At 31.3% G+C, this 22886-nt stretch overlaps 1 protein-coding gene across 1 annotated transcript in view; it reads right to left on the bottom strand.

The window, feature by feature from the left end:
- Positions 1 to 14153, bottom strand: part of LOC131853697 (echinoderm microtubule-associated protein-like CG42247) — a 33555-nt gene extending 19402 nt beyond the window's left edge. The window contains exon 1 of the mRNA XM_059204703.1: positions 13644 to 14153. Coding sequence (XP_059060686.1) covers positions 13644 to 14153 — 510 coding nt within the window. The remainder of the gene's footprint in view (positions 1 to 13643) is intronic.
- Between the last annotated feature and the right edge of the window lie 8733 nt (positions 14154 to 22886).

Below are 22886 nucleotides of genomic sequence, written 5' to 3'. Positions count from 1 at the left end.
TAAACATTCTCATGACTATAACCTCACATAGTAGTCACAAACATGGTCTAAACGCATCGTTATATTTAACGCACTTCCCTAACATGCTCCTCTATATTTCGCTAGGAATATTAACCTAATACTAATTTAAATATAACTTATATTACAGTGTATCTACAAATAATAATAAATAAATACCAACAGTTATTAAATAGGTAAATCAAAGTAGGTAGGTATAGTACCTATATACAGATAGGTCAATTTTGATATGAAAATGTTTTGTAATGAAAGCGTTTATTGGCTGGAGCATTTGCCAGATGCAGTAGAATACGTGAAGGTCTGCAAAATGGTGCCCCTGACACAAATTCACAGGTTTGATGAAAAGTATAGGCATATAGCGTATAATTGTAGTGTTTCAGATTGTATTCGGAAAATATATACACACGTATGTATACATGCATAATACTAATATACTATAGCTACGGTAACTTGAAGCAGTGTTTAATATATATATATTACTATCAATAAAGTGATATAGGTTCAGGTACCTAAATGCAAGGACAAAACAAAGATACGTATTACAAATTACAAAGTATATTTTATACAATTCCATATAATTATATATTGCTATAACTATATAATATAAATCGTGCAGATTCGTGCATACAAATATGAATAGCAAATACCGATAAAAAACCGGTCACAGTTTTCCTTACTATGTCATATGCAAATTGGTGAAAAGATTCCGTTTGAATTCGCGCCATGTGTCGACCACGTTAAATGCTGTTTTCAGCTCCATTCGGAATTTTATAGTTTTACGAGGGCAAATGACTCGGGTTCCGTATAGTACGTGGATCGTAAAGAATTCTAGCAAATACACCATTTAACCCAGTCTATAGTGGTGAAAGTTGTTTTATTAGGCCTCTTGCATTTTGAAGTTTTTTACTTTAGGTGAAACTAAAGTTATGTACATGTTTCATTAAATTTCGCTTACAAAAAATATATAACAAGACTTTATGAAGTTACTACATGTTTATATCAGTCTTAAAATTATTACAATAATATTACACTATCATATACCATAATAAGAAATAAATTACTTCGAATACCTAAATGTTTGCAATAACTCACCATTATAGTAACCCTCAAATCTTCAGCACTATTGTTAATATATTTAATACTTATTCGCGGTATTTTGGCAATATTGTCCAATGGACAAGCACCCCGTCTTGCGACTGCTCGGCCACTGCTCGTGTAAACAAAGCAAAGTCCAAATTATTCCGAAGTCCTTGGCCGATGGTACTGACCGTCTGCCAAGGACACCTCTTATCGCCTTAAGTCTGTGCGTGCAATTAGAATGCCTCACCCAAACTAATAGACCTTCCCAACCCTCAGCGACGATGACTTTCGTGTTAGCGCTACGTTTTCTATAAGGGCCCAGTTAGACTGGTCGAAAATACTCGTACGGTTATCCACGTGCGGCCGAGGGAATATACGTCGCTAGCGAGGTCAAGTCTCAAATTGCTGCATAGCTATACTGCGGTGTTTTTGAAATTAATATGTCTGAAAATGTTGGTCATTTTGTCGTTTACTTTTAAATTATTGCCGTATCAGTGTAGCGGAAGTCAAGAAAGTTGTTTTGCGTAATTTTTGTATAACAAAAGCTAGCAATTTAATAGAACTAAACTAGAGCTCAACCCTAAATTTTGTACTAGGTTTTATCGTACCTGTACATTATACGCATTTGCAGAACTATATACACTGTTAACAAATTAAAAAAATATATATTTCCAGTGTTTCTGTTAATGCGTATCTTACTAATACATTTAAGGTTTCCTGCAAATTATATGTAATTAGTAACTAATTTGTAATTAATATTTTTGACACTGGCATGTTAGTGTTGTGATGAATTAATCGTAGAAATTAATTAAAACGATAAAAATTTAATTGTTATAAATGATACCTACATATAAATACAACTTTTTAAATTATATTTTAACTGTAATAATAAAAGTAAGCAAAAAAATATTTTTAACATGAAGCTAAGTTTCAAGTAGACTAAATAGATCTTATATTACAGATTATATATATGTTTATTTATTATAATAATCACAGCCGTGTTATAATTAAAGTCTTAAATTAGCATATAATTAGCCTATATCTACGCAGCGTTGGATATTAGGTCAGCACACGCAAAACATTTGAATATTCACATTTGTAAAAACATCAAGTTATATAATTGAATGTAAATATACAAGCCATTATGTTACACTGTTTTAAATTGAATTCATAAATCATTAATAGCGAGGTCGAAAGTACTGTAATAATTGTATTCTTTTAGGTCATTTTATTACATTTAGTTCAAAAAATTTAACAGACTAGCGGAACGATAAAAAATGTGTCAATGTCATAAGGATTTAACACGATATGGTAGCATATTCTAGAACAGCGTTTTCCAACGTGGGCCCTATGCACCATAAATTGTTTGGTGCATAGATTGTTAAGGGAGGCAATTCGAAAAAGAACTCGACAGGAGTTTAACACTTTCACTCCGGGCCATTATTCGTTAAATTTGCCACTGAAATCCAGTATAGCCTTTAGTAGATTTCGGTGGCAGATTTAACGAATAAAGCAAATTTTTAAATAAAATATAATAAATTAATATACACTAATCTTTATTAAAATCATTTGGAAATGGAATTTCAGGTTTTCATTATATTTTTTGAAAATTTATTTCGTTAACAATTTCCAATTAATTCTGTTACAATTCCTTTGTTATTTTTCTTATATACCTATAATTTCATTTTTAACTCATTATAAATAAACTTAAATCGTTTCAGCTTTTTAATATAAAAAAATATATAGGAATGACTATAAAATAAAGAGCATAAAAAACTTACATTAAATTATTCTTCTGAAATTCTTTTTCATAAAATAAATTAATTTATTGGGTATTACCACTTTATATTCAATGATACAAATATATCTACCGTTTACTTATATATTTTATAGAAAGATAACTTATTAAAAAATAATTAAAAAGCATTCAGAAGAATAATTTTAACATAAGTTTCTTTTCTCTCAATTTTATATTAATTAAATCATTCTTCTTTAAGTCACCAATGAAATATCAAGAAGAAGACTAATAATCAGTACCGTATACTCACAACTGTCTGAGGTATGTAGACTGGCAGGGACACGACGATGAATGGCGAATCTTCGTCACTGTCCAGCATGGAGGAGTCAGCCGCCTGGAGCCAACGCAGCCGGCTTGGTCGCCACACCTTGATGGCTTTTATTTACCACTTGTATCAACACACGTCTATTTTTTGTCCATACGTCCATATATTTCCTACTATATCTTTATTTTAATTAGGTAAAGTTATATAAATTATAGAAAATGTGATTGTATTACATTATAAGACAAACTTATTATATTCATAGGTTTGTTTATTGGATATGAATGTAATGACGGCATAAGAAAAATAGTGATGTATTTAGAGTTATTTTTATTATATTTTTCAGTAACAAACAGCGTCAATGACATCTTTTAAAAAAAAGCGAATAGTAGGTATTTCGTACATTAATAAGATTTGTATGTATTACAGTAATAATGATATTAGTGATCTAATTAATACTATTATTTATGAAAGAGGGAGTAGAATACTTTTTGTAGGATATAGACTTTTCCCAACGCTGGCATACATATTTTTTTTTCATTTCATTCTATCCACAAATAAACGATATACCGGATAGACAGTGTGACATATTGAAGACTGTCAAGTTGTTCACAATGACTTTAATTTGATTTTGAAATAAATTTTATAAAGTATACAAAACATATATGTACAGCAAGTACTTGTAATTCCTGTGTTTTATAATAAAACCAGATTTAAAAAGAAATTCATAGATTATGTTCAAAATTCAATTTATCGATAAAATATTTTTATTGTATATCTCTCAATCTCTCAATTAATTATTACGCAATTTAAAATGAAAATATTGCAAATGTCATCAGCGTTCAGTGGCTTGAGTCAAGTTCAAGTACCTACAGTGACAGACCGCAGTCTTCGTGCTGGCATGCAGTTAGGTTTTGCATAACGCGACAATGCATTTGCATACGGTGACGTCTATCCGGCCCTCTATCCGATCAAAGGGCGATTTACATAAACCCGCCGTGGAGATTATGTGATTTGCGCTGAACGTGTGCGATATGTGTCCTTTAATTAAATATGACTTTAGTTTGCTTCTATTTGTTATCTGCGTACTGTAAAATGCTTATTTCAATTGGTTACTTTAATTCAACTTTATGAATTAATCTACTATATTTCAACTCCATAATAAAGTCAGTAATAAAGGATATAGGGTATTTTCAAATGCGCGCAATTCAAATAAGAAAATCGAATTTCTAATTTTTTTTTATAATTGGATATATTAATTGACGTCTGTTGTTTTGCCATAAAATTGAATATCGATATTAAAAAATAAGAGTCGATGGTAGAAGGGTGAAAATTTAATTTTTGGTATTAATTTTTAATATAAAATATCATAAAAAATACAAAATATTTTTTTAAGTGGGCTAGCCTTATCATTTAGGGGTATGAAAAATAGTTTTAGTCCTATTCTCAGTTTAGTCTATATTCAGTAGGTTCAAATATATACACCAAATTTCATAAGAATAGGTCTAGGAGTTTCGGTGGAGTTTTGCTGCAAACACTGTTATGCGAAAGTTTTATGTTTATTATTTTACTTAAATTATTAGATATGTAGAAGCGTTATGGACTGACCAATCTCAGAATGGCATATGATAATATAATGGGTTAATAATCAATTTACGAAAACATTTTGTATTCTCGTAAGGTTTTAATAATAATTACACGTTACGAGAATTAACAGTTTTTTTATTGGGGACAGAACTCAAGTCAAATAGCAGATAAATAGAGAAGATTTAATGAAAATCTTCATTAGTTATAAGAAATGCTCGTAGGGCAGAGAGAGACGCACCAAAACGAACGGAAGAATATTCGTACAAATAAAATTAGAAATTACTATGTATCCAGTTCATCAACTTGGAAGCAAAGATGCTACAGATGGAAACACAGATACACAAGCTACTTCAAACGCTATGTGGCCAGTCTGTCGGTGTTTTGTAGGATGTTTGATGTTTGTTTGGTGAGTTCGTACAGGACCTGCATAATTCGATCTTGCCTTCCCCTTTTTACCATCGAAGTATACGACGAACATTCATCTGTACATCGTGGAAATTCCAAATATTCGCACTGAACGGTTCGCATTTTCCTTTCTAATACGCACTACCAAACAGTGGAAAAAACTTCCAGCATTCGTGTTCTTGGAGAAATGTAACCCCGAATTCTTCATGTCTATGGTAAAGAGATTTGTTCTGCGTAAGCGCGGTACATCCTAGGTCTTGCCATCATTTACCATCAGTCGAGGTAAGACCAAGGGCAAACCCATTTATAATTAAAAAAAACAGTCTAACACTGGTGGTGTTACATGGTTCTTTTTTCTCCCACCCCTCTTTTTTCAGCGGGGCTTAAAAAAACTACTTTGTTTTTTAAAGCCCCGATGAAAAAAGAGTTCAAAAAAAAGAAAAAATACTAAGTTCGTATTGTTATAGCCAATATTATGTCTCAAGTATGTGGTATAAAGTAGGTCATGTCATATATACATACAAATATACCAATAATGCACACGCATGCCGTCACGGAATATTAGAAAAAATCTGCTGTTTACACTTATTATAAAGTGCTTGCATTATAAATCAATGTATAACAAAGGCATGCATGCACTAGCCAATGCTGTGTAAATTAAATACCACTTTTTGTTCTTTAGTTATATTCAATACAGAAGTATATTACATTATAAAATATGGATGTGTGGTGCGATACGAATGAACAAGAATATTAATTAATACATCAGAGGAAGTATGAAACTAACGCCAGTGTCGATAAAGTTGAATAGTGATCTTTTGGTCTTGTTATGGGCATGTAATGAGTAAGATTGAAGAGAATATTGAAAAAAAGTTATATTTTTGAATTTGGATGGTTACAAAGGCAGGTGAAGGCTGAAAAGAGACGCTGAAAAGAAAGATGGTGTGGTGTAAGAAAGGGAGTGAAAAAGGAGAGGACTGAAAGAGAAAAACATATTACGCTGATGCCAAATTAATGGAATTAAGAAGAAGCAGATGATGATTAGGTACACCGCGAAGTATATACAATATTTTTTAAATATTTAGATTAAAATACCAATTTGTAAGTCTATTAATAAACTTTAATATCATGAAAGTAGGAAATATCTTGAAAGTTTCAACACTGAATCTTTACAGTCTAGTGATATCTAGTTTTAATAATTTGTTTGTACCGTGTTATTCTGAATAATATAATTATGATAACTATAGGCACAATATGAAAATGAATTTACCAATATATACGCGTACATAATATATAAAAAAAAATTCACTCTTAGATATTTTTTTTGTAATTACATACATAATATATATAGAAATCACCCAGACCGATACAAACAATCACACTCATGAATACAAATGTTTGCACCCGAATCGAACCCGCGATTATCGGAAGGAAAGCCAGGTGCGAAACCGCTAGACCACCGAGGTTGTTTGATAACGAATTTAACACATTCAATATAACCTATAGAGATATGTTATTCCTTTCCTTTTATTCCTTTAATTCTTTAATTCCTGTATTAAAGTTTAAAGCAAAGTCACGATTTGCGGTTAGTTATATTCTGTTAAAATTTAAATATTTATCGACATAATCAGTATAAGATGTAATATATTGATATTAGTTTATTTAAAATTTCAGTAACCAACTGGACATAATCTAAAGCTCAAATTGAGCACTACTCTTGTATCGTATTCATAAACTTAACAAAAATTAAATGCATGCCTTGTATTTAACAAATGAATAATAGAACAGTCTACGACATTAATATATAGTCTAAAATTCTATATTAAACAATAAATATAACAGTTGTATTTAGTAGTTTAAAATTCAGATATTTGTTTACCTTTATGCAACCTATGCAGGTATAGTCGACTACGTTTAGAATATGTAAGGGTATGTTTTAAATATCTTTGATTATCACATAAAAACTTAACTATTAAACTTTAAATACGGTAGAAATTAAGTTATTGGCAGACAAACTTTTGATAGTCGAAGATCAATTAAATTCTGAACTAATTCGCACAAATTATGATATTTATTTTTTAAATTTAGAATATTTAAATAAACGTCAAATATTGTTATTTATTTACTGATTGTTTTTTTTAATTCCTCGATAAAAACAGCGTTAAGGAAACGAACGTCGGCGTTCCGAGGTGGCGTACATGGTACTAGACCACTTTTGCAACAGCTGATTAATTTTCACCGACATAACAAAAGCTCGCACATCACGAGCTGACGTAACAGCTGGTTCCCGGTATACGAGAGCAAACTTTATGTGAACACAATAGAGTTTTGAATGAAATCTCAGAGGTATCCGTTTACCACGGTTGGATGTTGCAGACTATTCGAATTCTATCGCCGATGTGGCAAGTCGAGGAGGGGCCGGGGGCGTCAAGGTCACTCTCCATGGAATCCACGCAACCACGTAACGAACGCTCAGAACCCATAGGTCGATATGTACTGGCCCATACCTTGCAGAGCACAATTAAGACCCTTTATAGGTCTTACGTAAAATTATTACCACTGTGGTCACGATCTGGTGACCGTTACACGCGAACTGATAAAGTTAATTTGGGATCACGCATTAAACGCTTATAAAATAAGGGCTAAAAGGTTAGACCTTGATCCACTTACTTAGTTATTTCTTATGTAATAACTTCCAATTATGACGACCATATAAAGAAGCTTAATGAAACAGCAATATGAAAAGTGTGCCAAGTTACACATACAGGTTTGTGTTTAGCAGCGGAAAATATGCGATAAATACATATTGTGTCCTAGATTTATAAGTCTAGGTGTACACGTTAGTACTTGTTTATTCCTAGATCTAGTGCAGTAATAAAATCTAGACTTAATTACGTATTTCTTATCTTAATATTGTCACGGAATGTAGTACCCACTTTCAATTTATATTTAGTTGAAGTCCCTATTACGGATATTAGGTAATTAGCGAGTATGTATTTTACTGGCCAATTTATAATTTATCCGGTTGCACCAGAATTTTGTATGTGGACAGTTGACCTATAACCCCATTTTCGACAAGATGGCTAACTTTACAATGTTGTCGATACGTCGTATTCGCGGCATGATCACGAACCATTTTGTTGAAGTAATGCGCAGTAAAATTTACTTTCCGCTAATGCAGACGGCCTATTGGGGTACAGACATGTACTTACATTTCTACATATTATAGTAATTAATATGAAATATATATGAAATTAAAATAAAATAATAGTAAGTAAATATGTTTTGTACCTTCTTGTAATATATGTGTAGAATAAATTATGTTACATGCATTATTAATATTTACAGATCGTCAGTGTAAGTATGACAAAATAAAAATAGGTTTCTGAAAATCTTCAAATATACGCTTTAAAATTAATTAAAAATACATTACATTAGATAATATAATGGAATGTGTTATTAATTCCATAATGAAAGTGACAATAATATTTTCATTTAGTTATTTCTAATTTAAAATTCCTAACAAAAAAAACATAAGAATTCTTAATATTATTTTTATAGAAGTAAAATTCTGAATGTACCCGTTATGTTAGAACGAGATAGCACTAGTATTATTAACTGACTTCAGGCAAACGATAAGTTTCTAGATTAATTTTTTGTGCAAATTTTCAAGATGACTGTACAAAGCCGCACCTTAGTCGTTAAGACGCCGCATTTTTGTATTAACGCTTTGATGACTTCCGCCGTATGTACCACGTATGTTAAGTTTATATTTTATAGTGATTTATTGCCCAAATAATATATAAATTACTAGCAAACCCGGTCACACGTTGCTATAGCAAAGGTTCTTGAATAAAATAATATTGCGACTATAAATTGAGATGTAAGCAATCCTATCTTTCAAGTTGAATCGAATTACACACTATATGTAAATCAGTATTGCAATCAGTTCAGTAGTTTAGAGATCCATAGCGGATAAACAACATGACAAGTAATTTTTATATATAAAGATTTTAAGTAGCGTACATACATTGTGTATATTACAAAAATATTAAATAATTTAAAATGCTCGTTTAGGTTAGACAATTGTTTTGTATTAACATTATTAATAAGATTATAAGTAAAAAAGAAAATCAATTTATATTACCAATAAATGATTCGGAAGATAAAGAAATTAAAAAGCAGCAACAAGGGTAGATACCTAAAATAGTAATAAATAACAGGAGTTCCTATGCGGCGAAATCAACTTAAATTTATGACATATTAGGTATATCATAAATTTTAGTTGGTGTTACCGTATATAGCGCCTTATATCCAACATATGTTATAGTATTCTATGTCTTACTTTCCAAATACTAAGTGCATGTTAAATTTCATCAAGATCTCATAATAATATATAGATTTTTTGTAAATACATACATAACATCCAAACCCTTAAGAATGATCATACTCATGAAAAATTGTTTGTACCGTTATAAGAATCGAACCCACGACCATCGGAAGTAGAGCGGTAAACTAAACCGCTACACCAAAGAGGCCATCAGATAAAATTAAATAATGTATATAATTTTAGTCGCAAGTCTACATCAAGTTTGTTATTGCTACGACATCGCTACGAATGCTACGAAACTACGTAGACCGTAGTCTGCGAGTAATTCATCGCGTCTTTTATTTTACTATTAATGGGGTACCATTGCGTATCATCGGTGCTTCGTTTTAAGAGAACAAAACTGAGGTGAAACTATTGCCACAGTGGCCAGGTGGTTTGGTATAGACTTTAACTTCTCTGTCACCGTTGTGTATGCGGTTTATTACCCTTGGACGGTTGTTTATCATTTAAATGAAAAGAACATACTCCTGTATGTTACGATAAATTACTCTGTTTTTAAAAGGATAAACATAAACAGGTATAATAATACCTGCAAATATTTATTCACATACCGCCCGGACGTACAAATATCTAAGATTTCAAAATATAATTTAAATATTAATTATTTTTAGTTGGTGGCAAATATTAATATTTTATTTGAGATGAATAAAAGCAAAAAATGCATTTAATCTTGATTGGCATCTTTCTAATCAAATTGCAAACATACATATATAGCTATCGCGTGAGATTAACTTACATAAAGTAAACCATAGTTTATTGCTTTACATAATGGCCACTCGCTACAATGACCGTTCTTGTTTAAATATTATTCATTTATTCAGTGCTTATCGATAACCGCGCTGACAGCTTGTTTTTATAGCACATCTATTAGGCACGAAGCAAATTGCGCAATAAAAATGAGGAGTTGTCGACTTTAAGTAGACAATCTGAATACTTAAATGTAAGTAAGCTAAAAAAACATATTTCACACTTGACTTTTTAATTGACAAATTTTAGGTGACAACAAAAATGGGATCAAAACGTCTTTTTAATAGTCTTACTATATTAGTAATAATAATAATATAAACACGAAAGTTTGTGAGTATGGATGGATGGTTGTTACTTTTACACGTAAAAACTACTGAAGGGGTCTTCATATAACTTTATAGTAATATCGTATACATAGGCTGTTTCTTAGAAAGATACTATGTAAATTGGGCAAAACATAATAATAAATATCAAGTAAGTGTGATGCAGACGAGGTACGGGTCAGCTAATAAAAAAGAATTACCAATTCTATTATGTTATACTTGTCATTTAATAAGTAATAGTTTTAGATATATATATTTTAGTATAGTAATATATTTACTCCAAACATGCTGAAAAATATTGTCATAAAAACCTTATGACGAGTGAGTGGCAAATAAAAATATTTCTTTCTCTCAGAAATTTCTGCAGCGCTCTGCAATGCGGACTTCAAGATTACAATGAAATTTGTCGCTGTAATATTATTCTAGAATTACAACAATAAGCCTATATGTTATCTGTCTGCTATAGGAATTAATCACACTATCATGTTATATATAGGATGATCTGATTATTGAATCTTAGATTGGGTAGTTAGAGACATTGTCAACTGTTGATATCCTGTTTACCTAAATACTTGATTTTGTTCTCATTTCATTGGATATTTCAATCCAACGTGTCAGGTGAAGAGCCCATGCCTGGCTCTCGAATTACTTTTACTGTTTACATAATTACATTTTTTTTTAAATAAAATAATTTGAACTGCCGACCTTTATTTCCAAATCGGAGTAGTTAACAGCTAGACTACGACGCTCTCAATCCAAAGGTAATAAAGTAAATGGAAAACTGTAAAAGCTAATAGGAATAATTTGCAGGCATTCGCGCTTATAATTTATCGCCTACCTAAAACTGGCCACTGAAAGGTTATGGGAGCGTTAATCCATTGTAATAGTTCGCTCGCCTTGTGCGCATATTAAGTGCAAGGCGGTGCATTGCCCCCGCAGTGTCGTCGCTGGCTAGTCTGTAATGCACTCTAGTATTACCTGACACATCGGATATTATATGTTACAATATATATTAAATATTGAATATAGTCTATACTGAAAAGAAGTAAACTTCAGTTTGTGTATGTATTAATTTAAACACACTATGTATTTTTTTTATCACGTATTGATAAGAGAAGAGAAATTTGAAAGGAGAGATATTAGTTTTCTGACCAACTGATGGTAGATTTGGCTTATCATAAGTGTCTGCAATACACCGATGAATAAGTATAATCAGATTAGTTTTTAGTTTTACTTCAAGAATATTGATTCTGATGAAATGTTTTCCATCGTTTAAATAGATAGCAATTACAAAAAAGTTTTAAGAAAACTAACAAAAGCCTTATATTGATTAATCACGCATAGCCTAAACCAATAAAATTGTAAAAAAAATCTGCAATTTAAAATTTTTATTGTTGTATTTAAAATAAATATTTATTTATTCACTATGTAAAAAAATGTAAAATAGAACTTACCTACAGACTTCAGTTAATGCGTGCTAACAATAGTGCAAACGAACCTCTTATGTTGTTTGGGTGGAATCTTAATATACTATAATTGCTTTTCTAATTTCCTCGTCCAAAATTACAGTATTTAGTTTGAGCGTTATTTTCTTACAATTAGCCTTATCGATATAAGGAAAACAAAATGTGTTTTCAGTGTAATCAAAATGCAAATATTCGAGACGGTGCGTGGGTGCTTGGTGGCCGGTGGCCGGTGGCGGGTTGGCTGCTTATCCTGCGACCCACATCTGGACAAGGCCGCGACCTCGTCTCTACGTACATTTGGTACGATCGTGACGACACATTAGCGATGTTTTATTATACGTTCAAATAGGTTATTTAGTTATGCAGAAAAGAAACGGTAGTCTGAATATCTGAAGTGCTAGAATTTTCATTTATGAAGACATGCTTATATTGAATATATATATATTATATATATTGAAATACATAGAAAACTAAACTAGAAATTCAAGTACATTGAATTCCTTTGAAAGTGGAACACAGCTTGCATAGTAAACTGCATGCAGAATTACCAAAACACTACTTAAGCGCCGCTTTTACCGCTTTACAGCCGATGGTCGCGGATTCGATTCCTCGCACGGGACAAACATTTGTATTCATGAGTATGATTATTTGTATCGGTCTGGGTGTTTTCTATGTATAATATGTATGTATTTACAAAAAAAATATATATGCATGTATATGTATCAGTTATTTAGTATCCATAACACAAGCTTTAGCTAGCTTAACTTGGGTCTAGGTGGCGCTGTGTGAATTGTCCTGAGAGTATTATTATTATTATTAAACCTTTAGGTTAGCCTATTGTTTTAATATTAACATATGTTTATACAGCTATATTTAATACATATTATATGAAGAAATTATACAAAATAACTTCTATCTCACCTAATTCTGCCACTAAGCCACATGCCAGTTGATTTCGAGTATCAAGGGCCAGGTATGACAATGTCTAGATAATGTGCCATTACAGTCATATCAAAAGAATGTAATAACTAACGTGTATCTTAGAATATATATTTTTTATTATCTATTAACTAGATGTCCCGGCAATCGTTGTTTTGCCTTAAAATAAAAAAAATTAGGGGTGGACTACCCCTAACATTTAGGGGGATGAAAAATAGATGTTGGCCGATTCTCAGACCTACTCAATACGCTCACAAAATTTCATGAGAATCGGTCAAGCCGTTTCGGAGGAGTAAGGGACGAAAACTGTGACACGAGAATTTTATAAATAAGATTTCATTATATTACAAACAATACATATTCATATTTCTATGCACAATCGGAAGTGAGAAAAATTGCTATAATTTATGTTCCGAGCTTGCGAACTACTTTTTCTGTTATGGTCTCTATGATTAATGATGTTTGAATAATTGTGTTTATATAATGATGAAGAACAATTTGTGATATATGGATATTTATATTAAAAATATATTTAATGGCAATATCAATAAAAATACGTTTAAAAAAAGTGTGCTCATAGGAAATTGATAAGTTAAAATTCAAGTATATCTACCATCTATTTAGCTACCTTAAAAGTTTTGTATGATGACACGACGTACGAGGCCCCGTCTTCAAGTTCCTCGAGCCTATACTTCCTATCACCATCCATCCCGAATATGAACCTGGCACCTCTGGGCAGCTCCAACCTTTCCGACAGTCTATCCAATAACGCATCCATTGATGCCAAGTCTCTACCAGGTTTGAAACGGAATTCCACTCCTGGATGAAATGGATCCCCATTCCTGTAGAAGGTGACACGTCTCGCCTTCCAGTAATTAAGGTTAGCGTATCGACTAGCCGGTTCTGTTCTGTTGGGACGAACCGTCGCCTCTGAGCCCTCAGATATATCATCAGGTCTTTGAGGGGGGGAGGCCGGACGGGACGGCCTCCAGTCGCCTGGTTCTCGCTCCTCGTCTGATGGCGGTTGTGGGTCTGGCTCGGGAGCAGGGGCAGGTTCAGGAGCTGGCGCTGGTTCGACTGCGGCCTGTGGACGATTTCGCGAATGTAGGCGCGGCCGGGGTTGCAAGCGGCGCGACATCCCTCGTTAATACCCGCCCGCCGACTGGTCGCCGCGCTCCCCTCTCACCTTAGCGTCTTATTTCAATCAACTGATACAGGCTCATCCATACAACTATAGATACGTGCAGCCGGCTTCATTCATGAAACTTACGATTCATGCCCACGTGTGATTGATTGATAGTGGACGGGGAAGATTATTAGTGATGTATATTTGCTTATTTATTTTTTGTTATTTAGGTATTTGAACATTTATTTAATATGTTAACTATTGTAACGTGATACAAGCGATTATATGAAATATTATATTAATTTAAAAAAGGACATTGAAGAGTTAGTTATCGTATCTATTTATAAATTTATCTAATCGACGGAAAAATATGCACATCTATAATTAGTTTGGATTGTTACTGTTTATTTAAAGAAATAAAATATAAGATATTTTTAATTGATAATTTCTATTAATTACCATCTGTCCATGTGTATAATTATATTGTTAACGAATAATTTTGTCAACAATAAAATCGAGCTAATTTAACAACCTTATTTTTTACATTATAATCATTCAAACGACTTAGCATACTTATTTGCATACGACAGTTAATTATTCCAAGGTTGAAAATTTACTAAAAAGGCAATATTAAAAAAGTTTTTACTGAAATAAACGTACATTAATAAATATATATATATATATATATATATATATATATATAACAGACCATTAGTATGTCCAATGCCTGTGGTCTGTACATGTATAATAGATTAAAAACTTGCGAAATTAGGAACTAAGAGTCTTTATATAACAAAGAATACAACAGATCAAAAAAATATGCAGTTGGCAATACCTGAAAGCTGCGATAAACAAATGGCTTATCCATTAACGAGGTTGCAGTTATCGTAGCGCGGCGAAGAGGGCGGGCGGTCGGTTCGATGTTCTTCAGATAAAACGTACAAGTGCCTCGACCCTTGGTCCGTGACTAAATAATACTAGTCACGATTTTACTTCATCACTTTACAAAGTTTTATGAATCAGGGATTTGTCATAGGAAATTATGAAACATAAGCACAGGGAGAGCTATGAAATTATCGTATTCACTGCGGCTTCTGAGTCATAATTACGGCAAGTTCTAATAAATTATGTGTAGTGGTATTATTATCGTTATGGATTCACTAATTTTGGTTTATTGTTTAATATGTACCTACAAAATAAAATACAAATTCTCAAACTCTTTCTTATTCTTATATATATATCTATTCTTATAGAATAAGCTACTCAGAATACTGCTTATATATTTTTTGTATCTATATTGTTTTTAATCATCTTGCATATTTTATTTACTGTCGTTTTTCTTCTTGAAGATCCTAAATTCTATTCATTAATTATGAATAAATTTTTTAACAATATTATACAATATAAAGTATGTTTTAGTAGTAAACGTATTATACCATAATCGAATTATTTATATATCTATGTATAGTGCACTATTGTATAACATAAAAACCTTACCACAGCCACTGCAGCCATCGTTGCTTCTTTGTTTTCGAATGTCAGCTCACTCAATAATCACTTTTATTTACGAAAATTTGCCAGATTGTTAACTTATAAAAAAATATTAGTCCTCTATAACCGAGTTACAAGAATAATATAATCGAGTCATGATGGATATCGCGAGACGCGGGAAAAGGGGCAAGGTGGCGCCAAACGTAGAATCTCCAACGCTGTATGGCACAGTATACGTTTCCGGTCTCTTTTATACCTGTCCAATGATAGGTAGACAGTTTATAAACAATCGGAAATATAGGTAAAGAGGATGAGTAAGGAATTATACAGGATGGGTGTAAAACGTTTTTGTTGTCGTGGAAGCGTTTCGCCGCTCGTCCGGTTATGTTTTGTGAACGGAACCGAGTGACGGCTCAGCGGCAACGTGGCGGGGCGGCGTCCAGCGCACCTGGATGCGTCACGACGGTACTACCACGTTTTTCATTTAATTAAACTTGTATTTTATGGATCAATATAGTATTCTGTTGATAATAATTAATTGTTAATAATTACTTATTGCAATAACGGCTGGCTCATTCATCATATTCGTAAACAGGTTGCTTGTGGGGAGTGGTGTGTTCGGGTTACGTACACTGATTAGATTATTTTCTTCTGACAAAATTAGAATAGCATATGCTGGTGGTCACTCTATGCTCCAAAATTTAAATTTAAAAATGAATCTGTATTTTATTAAAACATCTAAAGGCTTATTAGAAAAGAATAAGAGCTGAGCTTTTTGTCAGTCCTTCTTAGGTTGAAAGCACACTAAACTGACGGTAGATTTAACATATATATTCTAAAAGTCTGTAATAGACTTATGGATAAAGATATTTAGATATTTTTTGTTGATTGATTAAACCGTAAGTTTTACTAGATCAAACATAGTTGAATTAAAACTTGTCTCGTAGATATGCTACGCCGTAGCCGTAGCACCTAAAATATACTGTTACCAATCTTTATTCATATATTCTTCATTATCAATATTACATTAGTGTTAATATAAGACATCTGCAGTATGTGATTGTATTATTTTCAGTTTATAGTTATACAGTAGTTATCTTTTATATGTAATATAATATGTATGTAGAATAGCGATAAGTATGATTATAAATATTTGATCAGAAAACAATACCATTTCTGCACTTTTATATTCTAACACTGAACATATTTTATGTTCTTTAGCCTGGACAATTAATACAGCGCCATCTAGTTCCATGCTAAGTACAGCTTGGAAAATAAACAACTAGATTAAAACGCTGATTTTTTTTGTAAATACATACATAGTACACATAGAAAAAAAATCAGCTTATACAAACAATCATACAAATGTTTGCACCGTGCGAGGAATCGACCCCGCGACCATGGGACGTAAAGTGTGCTAAACCGCTAGACCACCGAGGCTGTCAAAAGAGTATAAGACCCGAGTAGTATATTACTCCTCTCTCACCAGTATGCATCTAAAACTCTATCTAGGATAATTCGAAATGAAACTCTATAATAACAAGTCACTTGAAAAACAAGTAATGGTAGTTGATATTATTTTCTTATATGGCAATAATTAACTATTACGGTATAATGATTTAAGTTTTTGTATTTTATGTTGGGCTAAAAAGGACTTGTATCCAGAGCCGTAAAATATTAAATAAAAAAACGGTATGATGCCTGTTATTTATGTCAACTAAATTAGATGTAATAAAAATATATAAACCTATTATAAAAAAAATGAACTGAAAAGAATATTAATTTAAACCTCTTCAAGTAATATTAAATCAAAATGGGTAGAAGATAAATGAAATCAGGATAAATAATTCTAGTCCGCTATGACTACATAGTTATCAAATGAAAACAGTCAGTAGTCGTAGTTCTACTAATATTTCTACTAGTCGTAATATTTCTTCTATAGTCGTGCTACCTTCCCGCACTTATTCCTTCGGCCACTGGCTACAGCCAACAGAAAGCCTGGCGTATCTATGTAGGTTACTATTATATTTTTTCAACATGCTATTTAGCGAATGTTCGACTCTATTTATGAGGCTTTATCATCTACTATCTAATATACAAATATTATGAAATTCAATAAATATATCAATTCAATAAGAAGTATTGAATACACTACTATAAATATATTTTATTTGTAACTTTTTCGCATAGACGTCATAATTGATAAATAAATCCGATAAATAGTATACTAAAAATGTAGTTGCGTTTGATTTTAAAACTTAAATATTTTTAGTCGGTTAAAATTTATAGTGTTAGGCTCAAGTAAGAATGAGAATTAGTACAAACTACAAAATATGTACGACAAATAAAATACACGAACCAAAATATCGAAAGTATTTGAACACAAATATGGCCCTCAACCTTCGTTATCGGGTATGATCGAAAATCACGTTTCATTCATACGGTAGGCCTCAGTATTTATATAAGACCTAAAATACTATAAGGTGCCTACCAAAATAAAACTATTGTATTACTACATTAAAATGTAAATAATTTTTAATTACAGAAACTCCCTCTCTCTTCTTAACTCTCTATAAATTAATTTGAATATTTCGAATTTAAACCCTACATTTTTATTAATTTTAGAGATTCTTTTCAAAAATTACCTGTATTAATATTATGGTATATGAACAGGTAACGTTGGATATTCGAGGTAATTGTCCGGTACTACGGATATGATTTTGAAAAATCTTTTAGGGTTGAATATATCATTTATTAAGGAAAATTATGTGCTATATATGTAATATTACATGTTGCAAGAATAGGATACTGATAAAGTTACGCTGGTGAACTAGTATATGTATGAATACTACTACAGCTAATATATATTACATCAAATAATTATACATTTTTTCATGTACTACGATGAAGGCAAACAAACATACGACCCATCTCATGGAGAACCATTACCATAATCATTAATCTAATAAATCAGTATATCTAATAATATATCTGTCTATAGTGAGCGCTAAAATGGTCTATCGACGTCTAAATGCATCTATTATAAAATTATAGTAGTCGGGGCGAGTAGCTAGTAAGCTACTCTACCCAGCTTCGCACGGGTGTACATGTATTGTATATATAAACCTTCTTCTTGAATCACTCTATCTATTAAAAAACCGCTTCAAAATCCGTTGCGTAATTTTAAAGATTTAAGCATACATAGGCACGGACAGATAGAGACAGCGACTTTGTTTTATACTATGTAGTGATTTCTTACCTATATTGACAATAGATTTAGTATTCTAAATCTACTGTAAATATATGTACACTAAAGTTGCAGCCTAATTAAATTCTTATTATTTAATTACTTATAACAACTTGACATTCAAGGAAATTTGATCAGCGGTCAGTTTTCTACTTAAAGCGTTATCGTATTGGTCTTTACATTGCGGTCAGTAATTACACGGCTATTTTGCACTATTAACCGTAAACATTTCAGAATGGTATAATGAACGTTCTGACATTTTCTGCCTTAGAAAATTTGCATAAAACAATTGGAGTACCTAAGCATACAGGTTTGCAAGCTAAGGAGAAATTTACAAAATGTAGGTACCTATCTATATATATGTTTTGTTTTTTATCTATTAACGAAAATGTATAATTGATACGTTTTTGTTACATTTTCGTTAATAGATAAAAAACAAAACATATATTTAAAATAAGACACGAAATGGTAATAGTATCTATTATAAAATATAATATGTAAAATATATAATATATATGTAAAATATATATTATAATTTTTAATAAAATATAATATATATAAATATTTCATAGAAACGAATGTATATTGTCTCCGCAATAGAATACTGAGTCTTGAAGTTACGCATAATTTCAAACGAAATTTTAATAAAAAAAGGAAGGTAAAAACATTATGTTATATTGAAATTTAATAAACCACGCGAGAGTGTATTTTAATATGGGATTAAAAATATAGATAACACAGACAAAAACTTTAAAATATCATACTGGCCACCCACCCATGCTTTACAAAACATTATCGAATTATACACCTGAATCTCCGGATGAAAATCCGTCTAGCAGTTTTTCAGATTAAGGATAACATACAGATAGACGCGGAAGACTTTGTTTTAATATGTATAGATACCCATATATTTGTATCAGAATTGTAATAATTGTATCAAACAATTAATTACGCATTACATACATGTATACATAAAAATAAATGTATAATTAGAATAACAATATTTTTTTAAAGCAATTATTAGTAATAGAAAAAATATAGAGAACCTGGCATAATAATGTATTTGATCGCACTTGTCATAATTCAGTGTAGCGTGTAACCAACGCATATGTGTGCAAGGGCATTATACCTAAATATAACAATAATTCCCTTTCTATACCATGGTTAATGTGGTAGTGGCAGAACATGCAACATCTGAAAGAAATATCGCTGAAACATGGCATGATTTGACTAGTTACAATCTTGTTATAACTTTACTTTATAAATGACTAGCTATACCCGCGGTTTCTCTAAATTTATAGCCTATGTGTGATTCTAATGAATAGCTACATTACTGGAAAGTTTCATCAAAATTCGTTCAGTAGTTTTTGCGTGAAAGAGTAACAAACATCCATCCATCTGTCCATCCAAACTCACAAACTTTCTCGATTATAATATTAGTAAAATTATAATAAATAATATTATAATTAATGTCTCATAGAATGTAAAGGAGTTTAAGAAGTATTCTTTCTAATATATTTATTATGCATATTGCATTTGCTGCAAAGTGATTACAAAGGTGACGTGTTACCACTTCACTCATTCTCAACTTTTTTCTTAGAACATAACCTATTATATTATAAATAGGTGCTTGTTAGGTTATTAACTAACATTAAATTATGCTATACTTGACCTAAATAACTATTGGAATGCAAGCATAAACAGCAATTAAAATAATCATCGTTTTTTAATGAAATATACATAAAAAATTGTAATGTTATTTTAATAGATCTTGTATTAATATAGCAATTTTGTGATAGAATTTCTTATCTCTTAATTGTGTGTTTGTTAATATTGATATACAAATATATAATACTTCAAGTATATAAAATAATGGAATTATAACGGTTATACTGTCTCATGCTGTAACTGTAGAGATTCATTAGATTTCGTAGACGCAACATTGTGATATTTTTTCTTAGTGCTTTTCTTACCTCAATTCGGCTGTATTTTTAAGCTTTTGTAACGATAGTCGTCAACTGTTTCTTGTAAGTAATAAAAAATATTTCTTGATAATTCTTAATTCTATTTAAAAATCGATATATCGTACTTAATAATATGGTTATGAAATAAATATAGTTGTGTAATAAATGTAAACTAGTTGTCCCAGTTTTGTATGTTATCTTGATCTTACTTAACAACAAATTGAGATCTCGCCATTACTGATTGTATCTTTTAATTTTGTGAGTTGGGGATTTTTGGTTGATCACGCAATGCACACAGTACTAGACGTACAGTATCGTTACAGACTGTAAAATGGTAATAGTATTTATGAGTATTGTCTTAAAATTTTTATACAGACCATGTTTAATAAACAATACCATTTCTGAAAGGAACAGTAATAAAAAAAGTACATAAGTTAAATTACAGGTTTTGGTTATACTTCGCCAAAACTGGAGTTGAGTGTAATATTTACTAATATCAAGGAGAGTCGAGAATCAGAGAGTATTGAATAAAATAGTATATTTATATACAAAATTTTAATGGTCGTTGGATACAAATTTAAATTTGTCCATTCGCAGGGAAGACTTTGGGTCTTTGGGGTTTCAACCTTCATAATTTTTTGAACAAATTATCGAATCGTTTAATTAACTACACTGGAAATTCAAGACTTTCTTTGCTCACGAAATCAGTCTAAAGAGGTTACCTAGAACCTTAGCCCAAGAATCATGGGAACATTTCAAATATATCCCTTTGTCCAAGGTTACTGTAACAAGTGTTAGAATTATATAGATTAGTATGGCAACACTGAACAGAGATTATTAGAAAATGTCTTGCTTGTACAATGTCATGTCTTCTGCTACAATAAAAGTATTAAACTATAATAACAGTATTTATCATTATAACATGGCGCAGTCGATAATTTAAACTGAAAAAAGTGATAGAGAGTGATAATAAATAAGTGATATTGAGTAAGTAAACCAAAAAATATGGATATGTTGAAGCCGCCGCCATCATTGTCGTTTACCGGCGACATTGCCGAAAATTACAAAAGATTTAAGCAAAGATATCAGTTATATGTGAAAGCGTCAGGAGCTGATGTAAAATTGAATGATGAGGGACAAATAGCATTATTTCTTCACACAATAGGTGACGAGGTAATACAAATATATAATACTTTTGATTTAACCTCTTCTACAAAGTTCGATGACCTAATAAAGAAATTTGATAATTATTTCATACCACAGAAAAATGAGTCTATGAATAGACATATTTTCTTCAGTAGAGTTATGAAGGAAGACGAATGTATCGACGATTACGTAACAGAATTACGTATATTGAGCAATGATTGTAATTTTGAGTCACTGCGAGACAGTTTAATAAGGGACCAGATTATTCGAGGAATAAGAGAAAAGAGCCTACGTGAAAGATTATTAAAAGAGCATGGTCTTGATCTAAATAAATGTATACAAATATGTAAAACGTTCGAAATAACTTGTATACAGATGCAGAAATTTGAAAAAGTGAAAATAGAGGTAGCAGAAATAAAGAAAAGCAGTAAGTATGAGTACAATAAGAGCCAGACAAAGGGAAAAAGTCAAACAGCACAAGGTAGACAAGCTGAGGTATCAATACATAATGCAAGTAAGAAAAATAGTTTGTGTTATAAGTGTGGTTATAGTCATGGGTATAAATGTCCAGCATATAATGTACAGTGTAGAAAGTGTGGACGTCGTGGTCATTTCGCGCGAGTGTGTAAAAATAGAAATAAAGTGCAAGTGATAAATGAATCCGTATCATCTGACATTGTGATTAGTTCTATAGAGGTCGGAACAATAAATAAAAGTGATTTATTTGAGTCTCTTCAAGTAGGAAGCAAAATTATTGACTTTAAGTTAGATACAGGATCTGATTGTAATGTGATACCATTGAAAATTATTAAGCAGTTAGGTTGTAATACAATGATTAAAAGTAATAATATTAAGTTACATAATTATGACGGGTCACAAATTAATAGTTTAGGTTTT

This window comes from Achroia grisella, unplaced genomic scaffold (genome assembly GCF_030625045.1).
Source record: "Achroia grisella isolate CSIRO2021 unplaced genomic scaffold, CSIRO_AGI_Agris_v1 utg905, whole genome shotgun sequence".
Classification (NCBI taxonomy): Eukaryota; Metazoa; Arthropoda; class Insecta; order Lepidoptera; family Pyralidae; genus Achroia; species Achroia grisella.
This window is presented reverse-complemented; position numbering and strand designations above follow the sequence as displayed.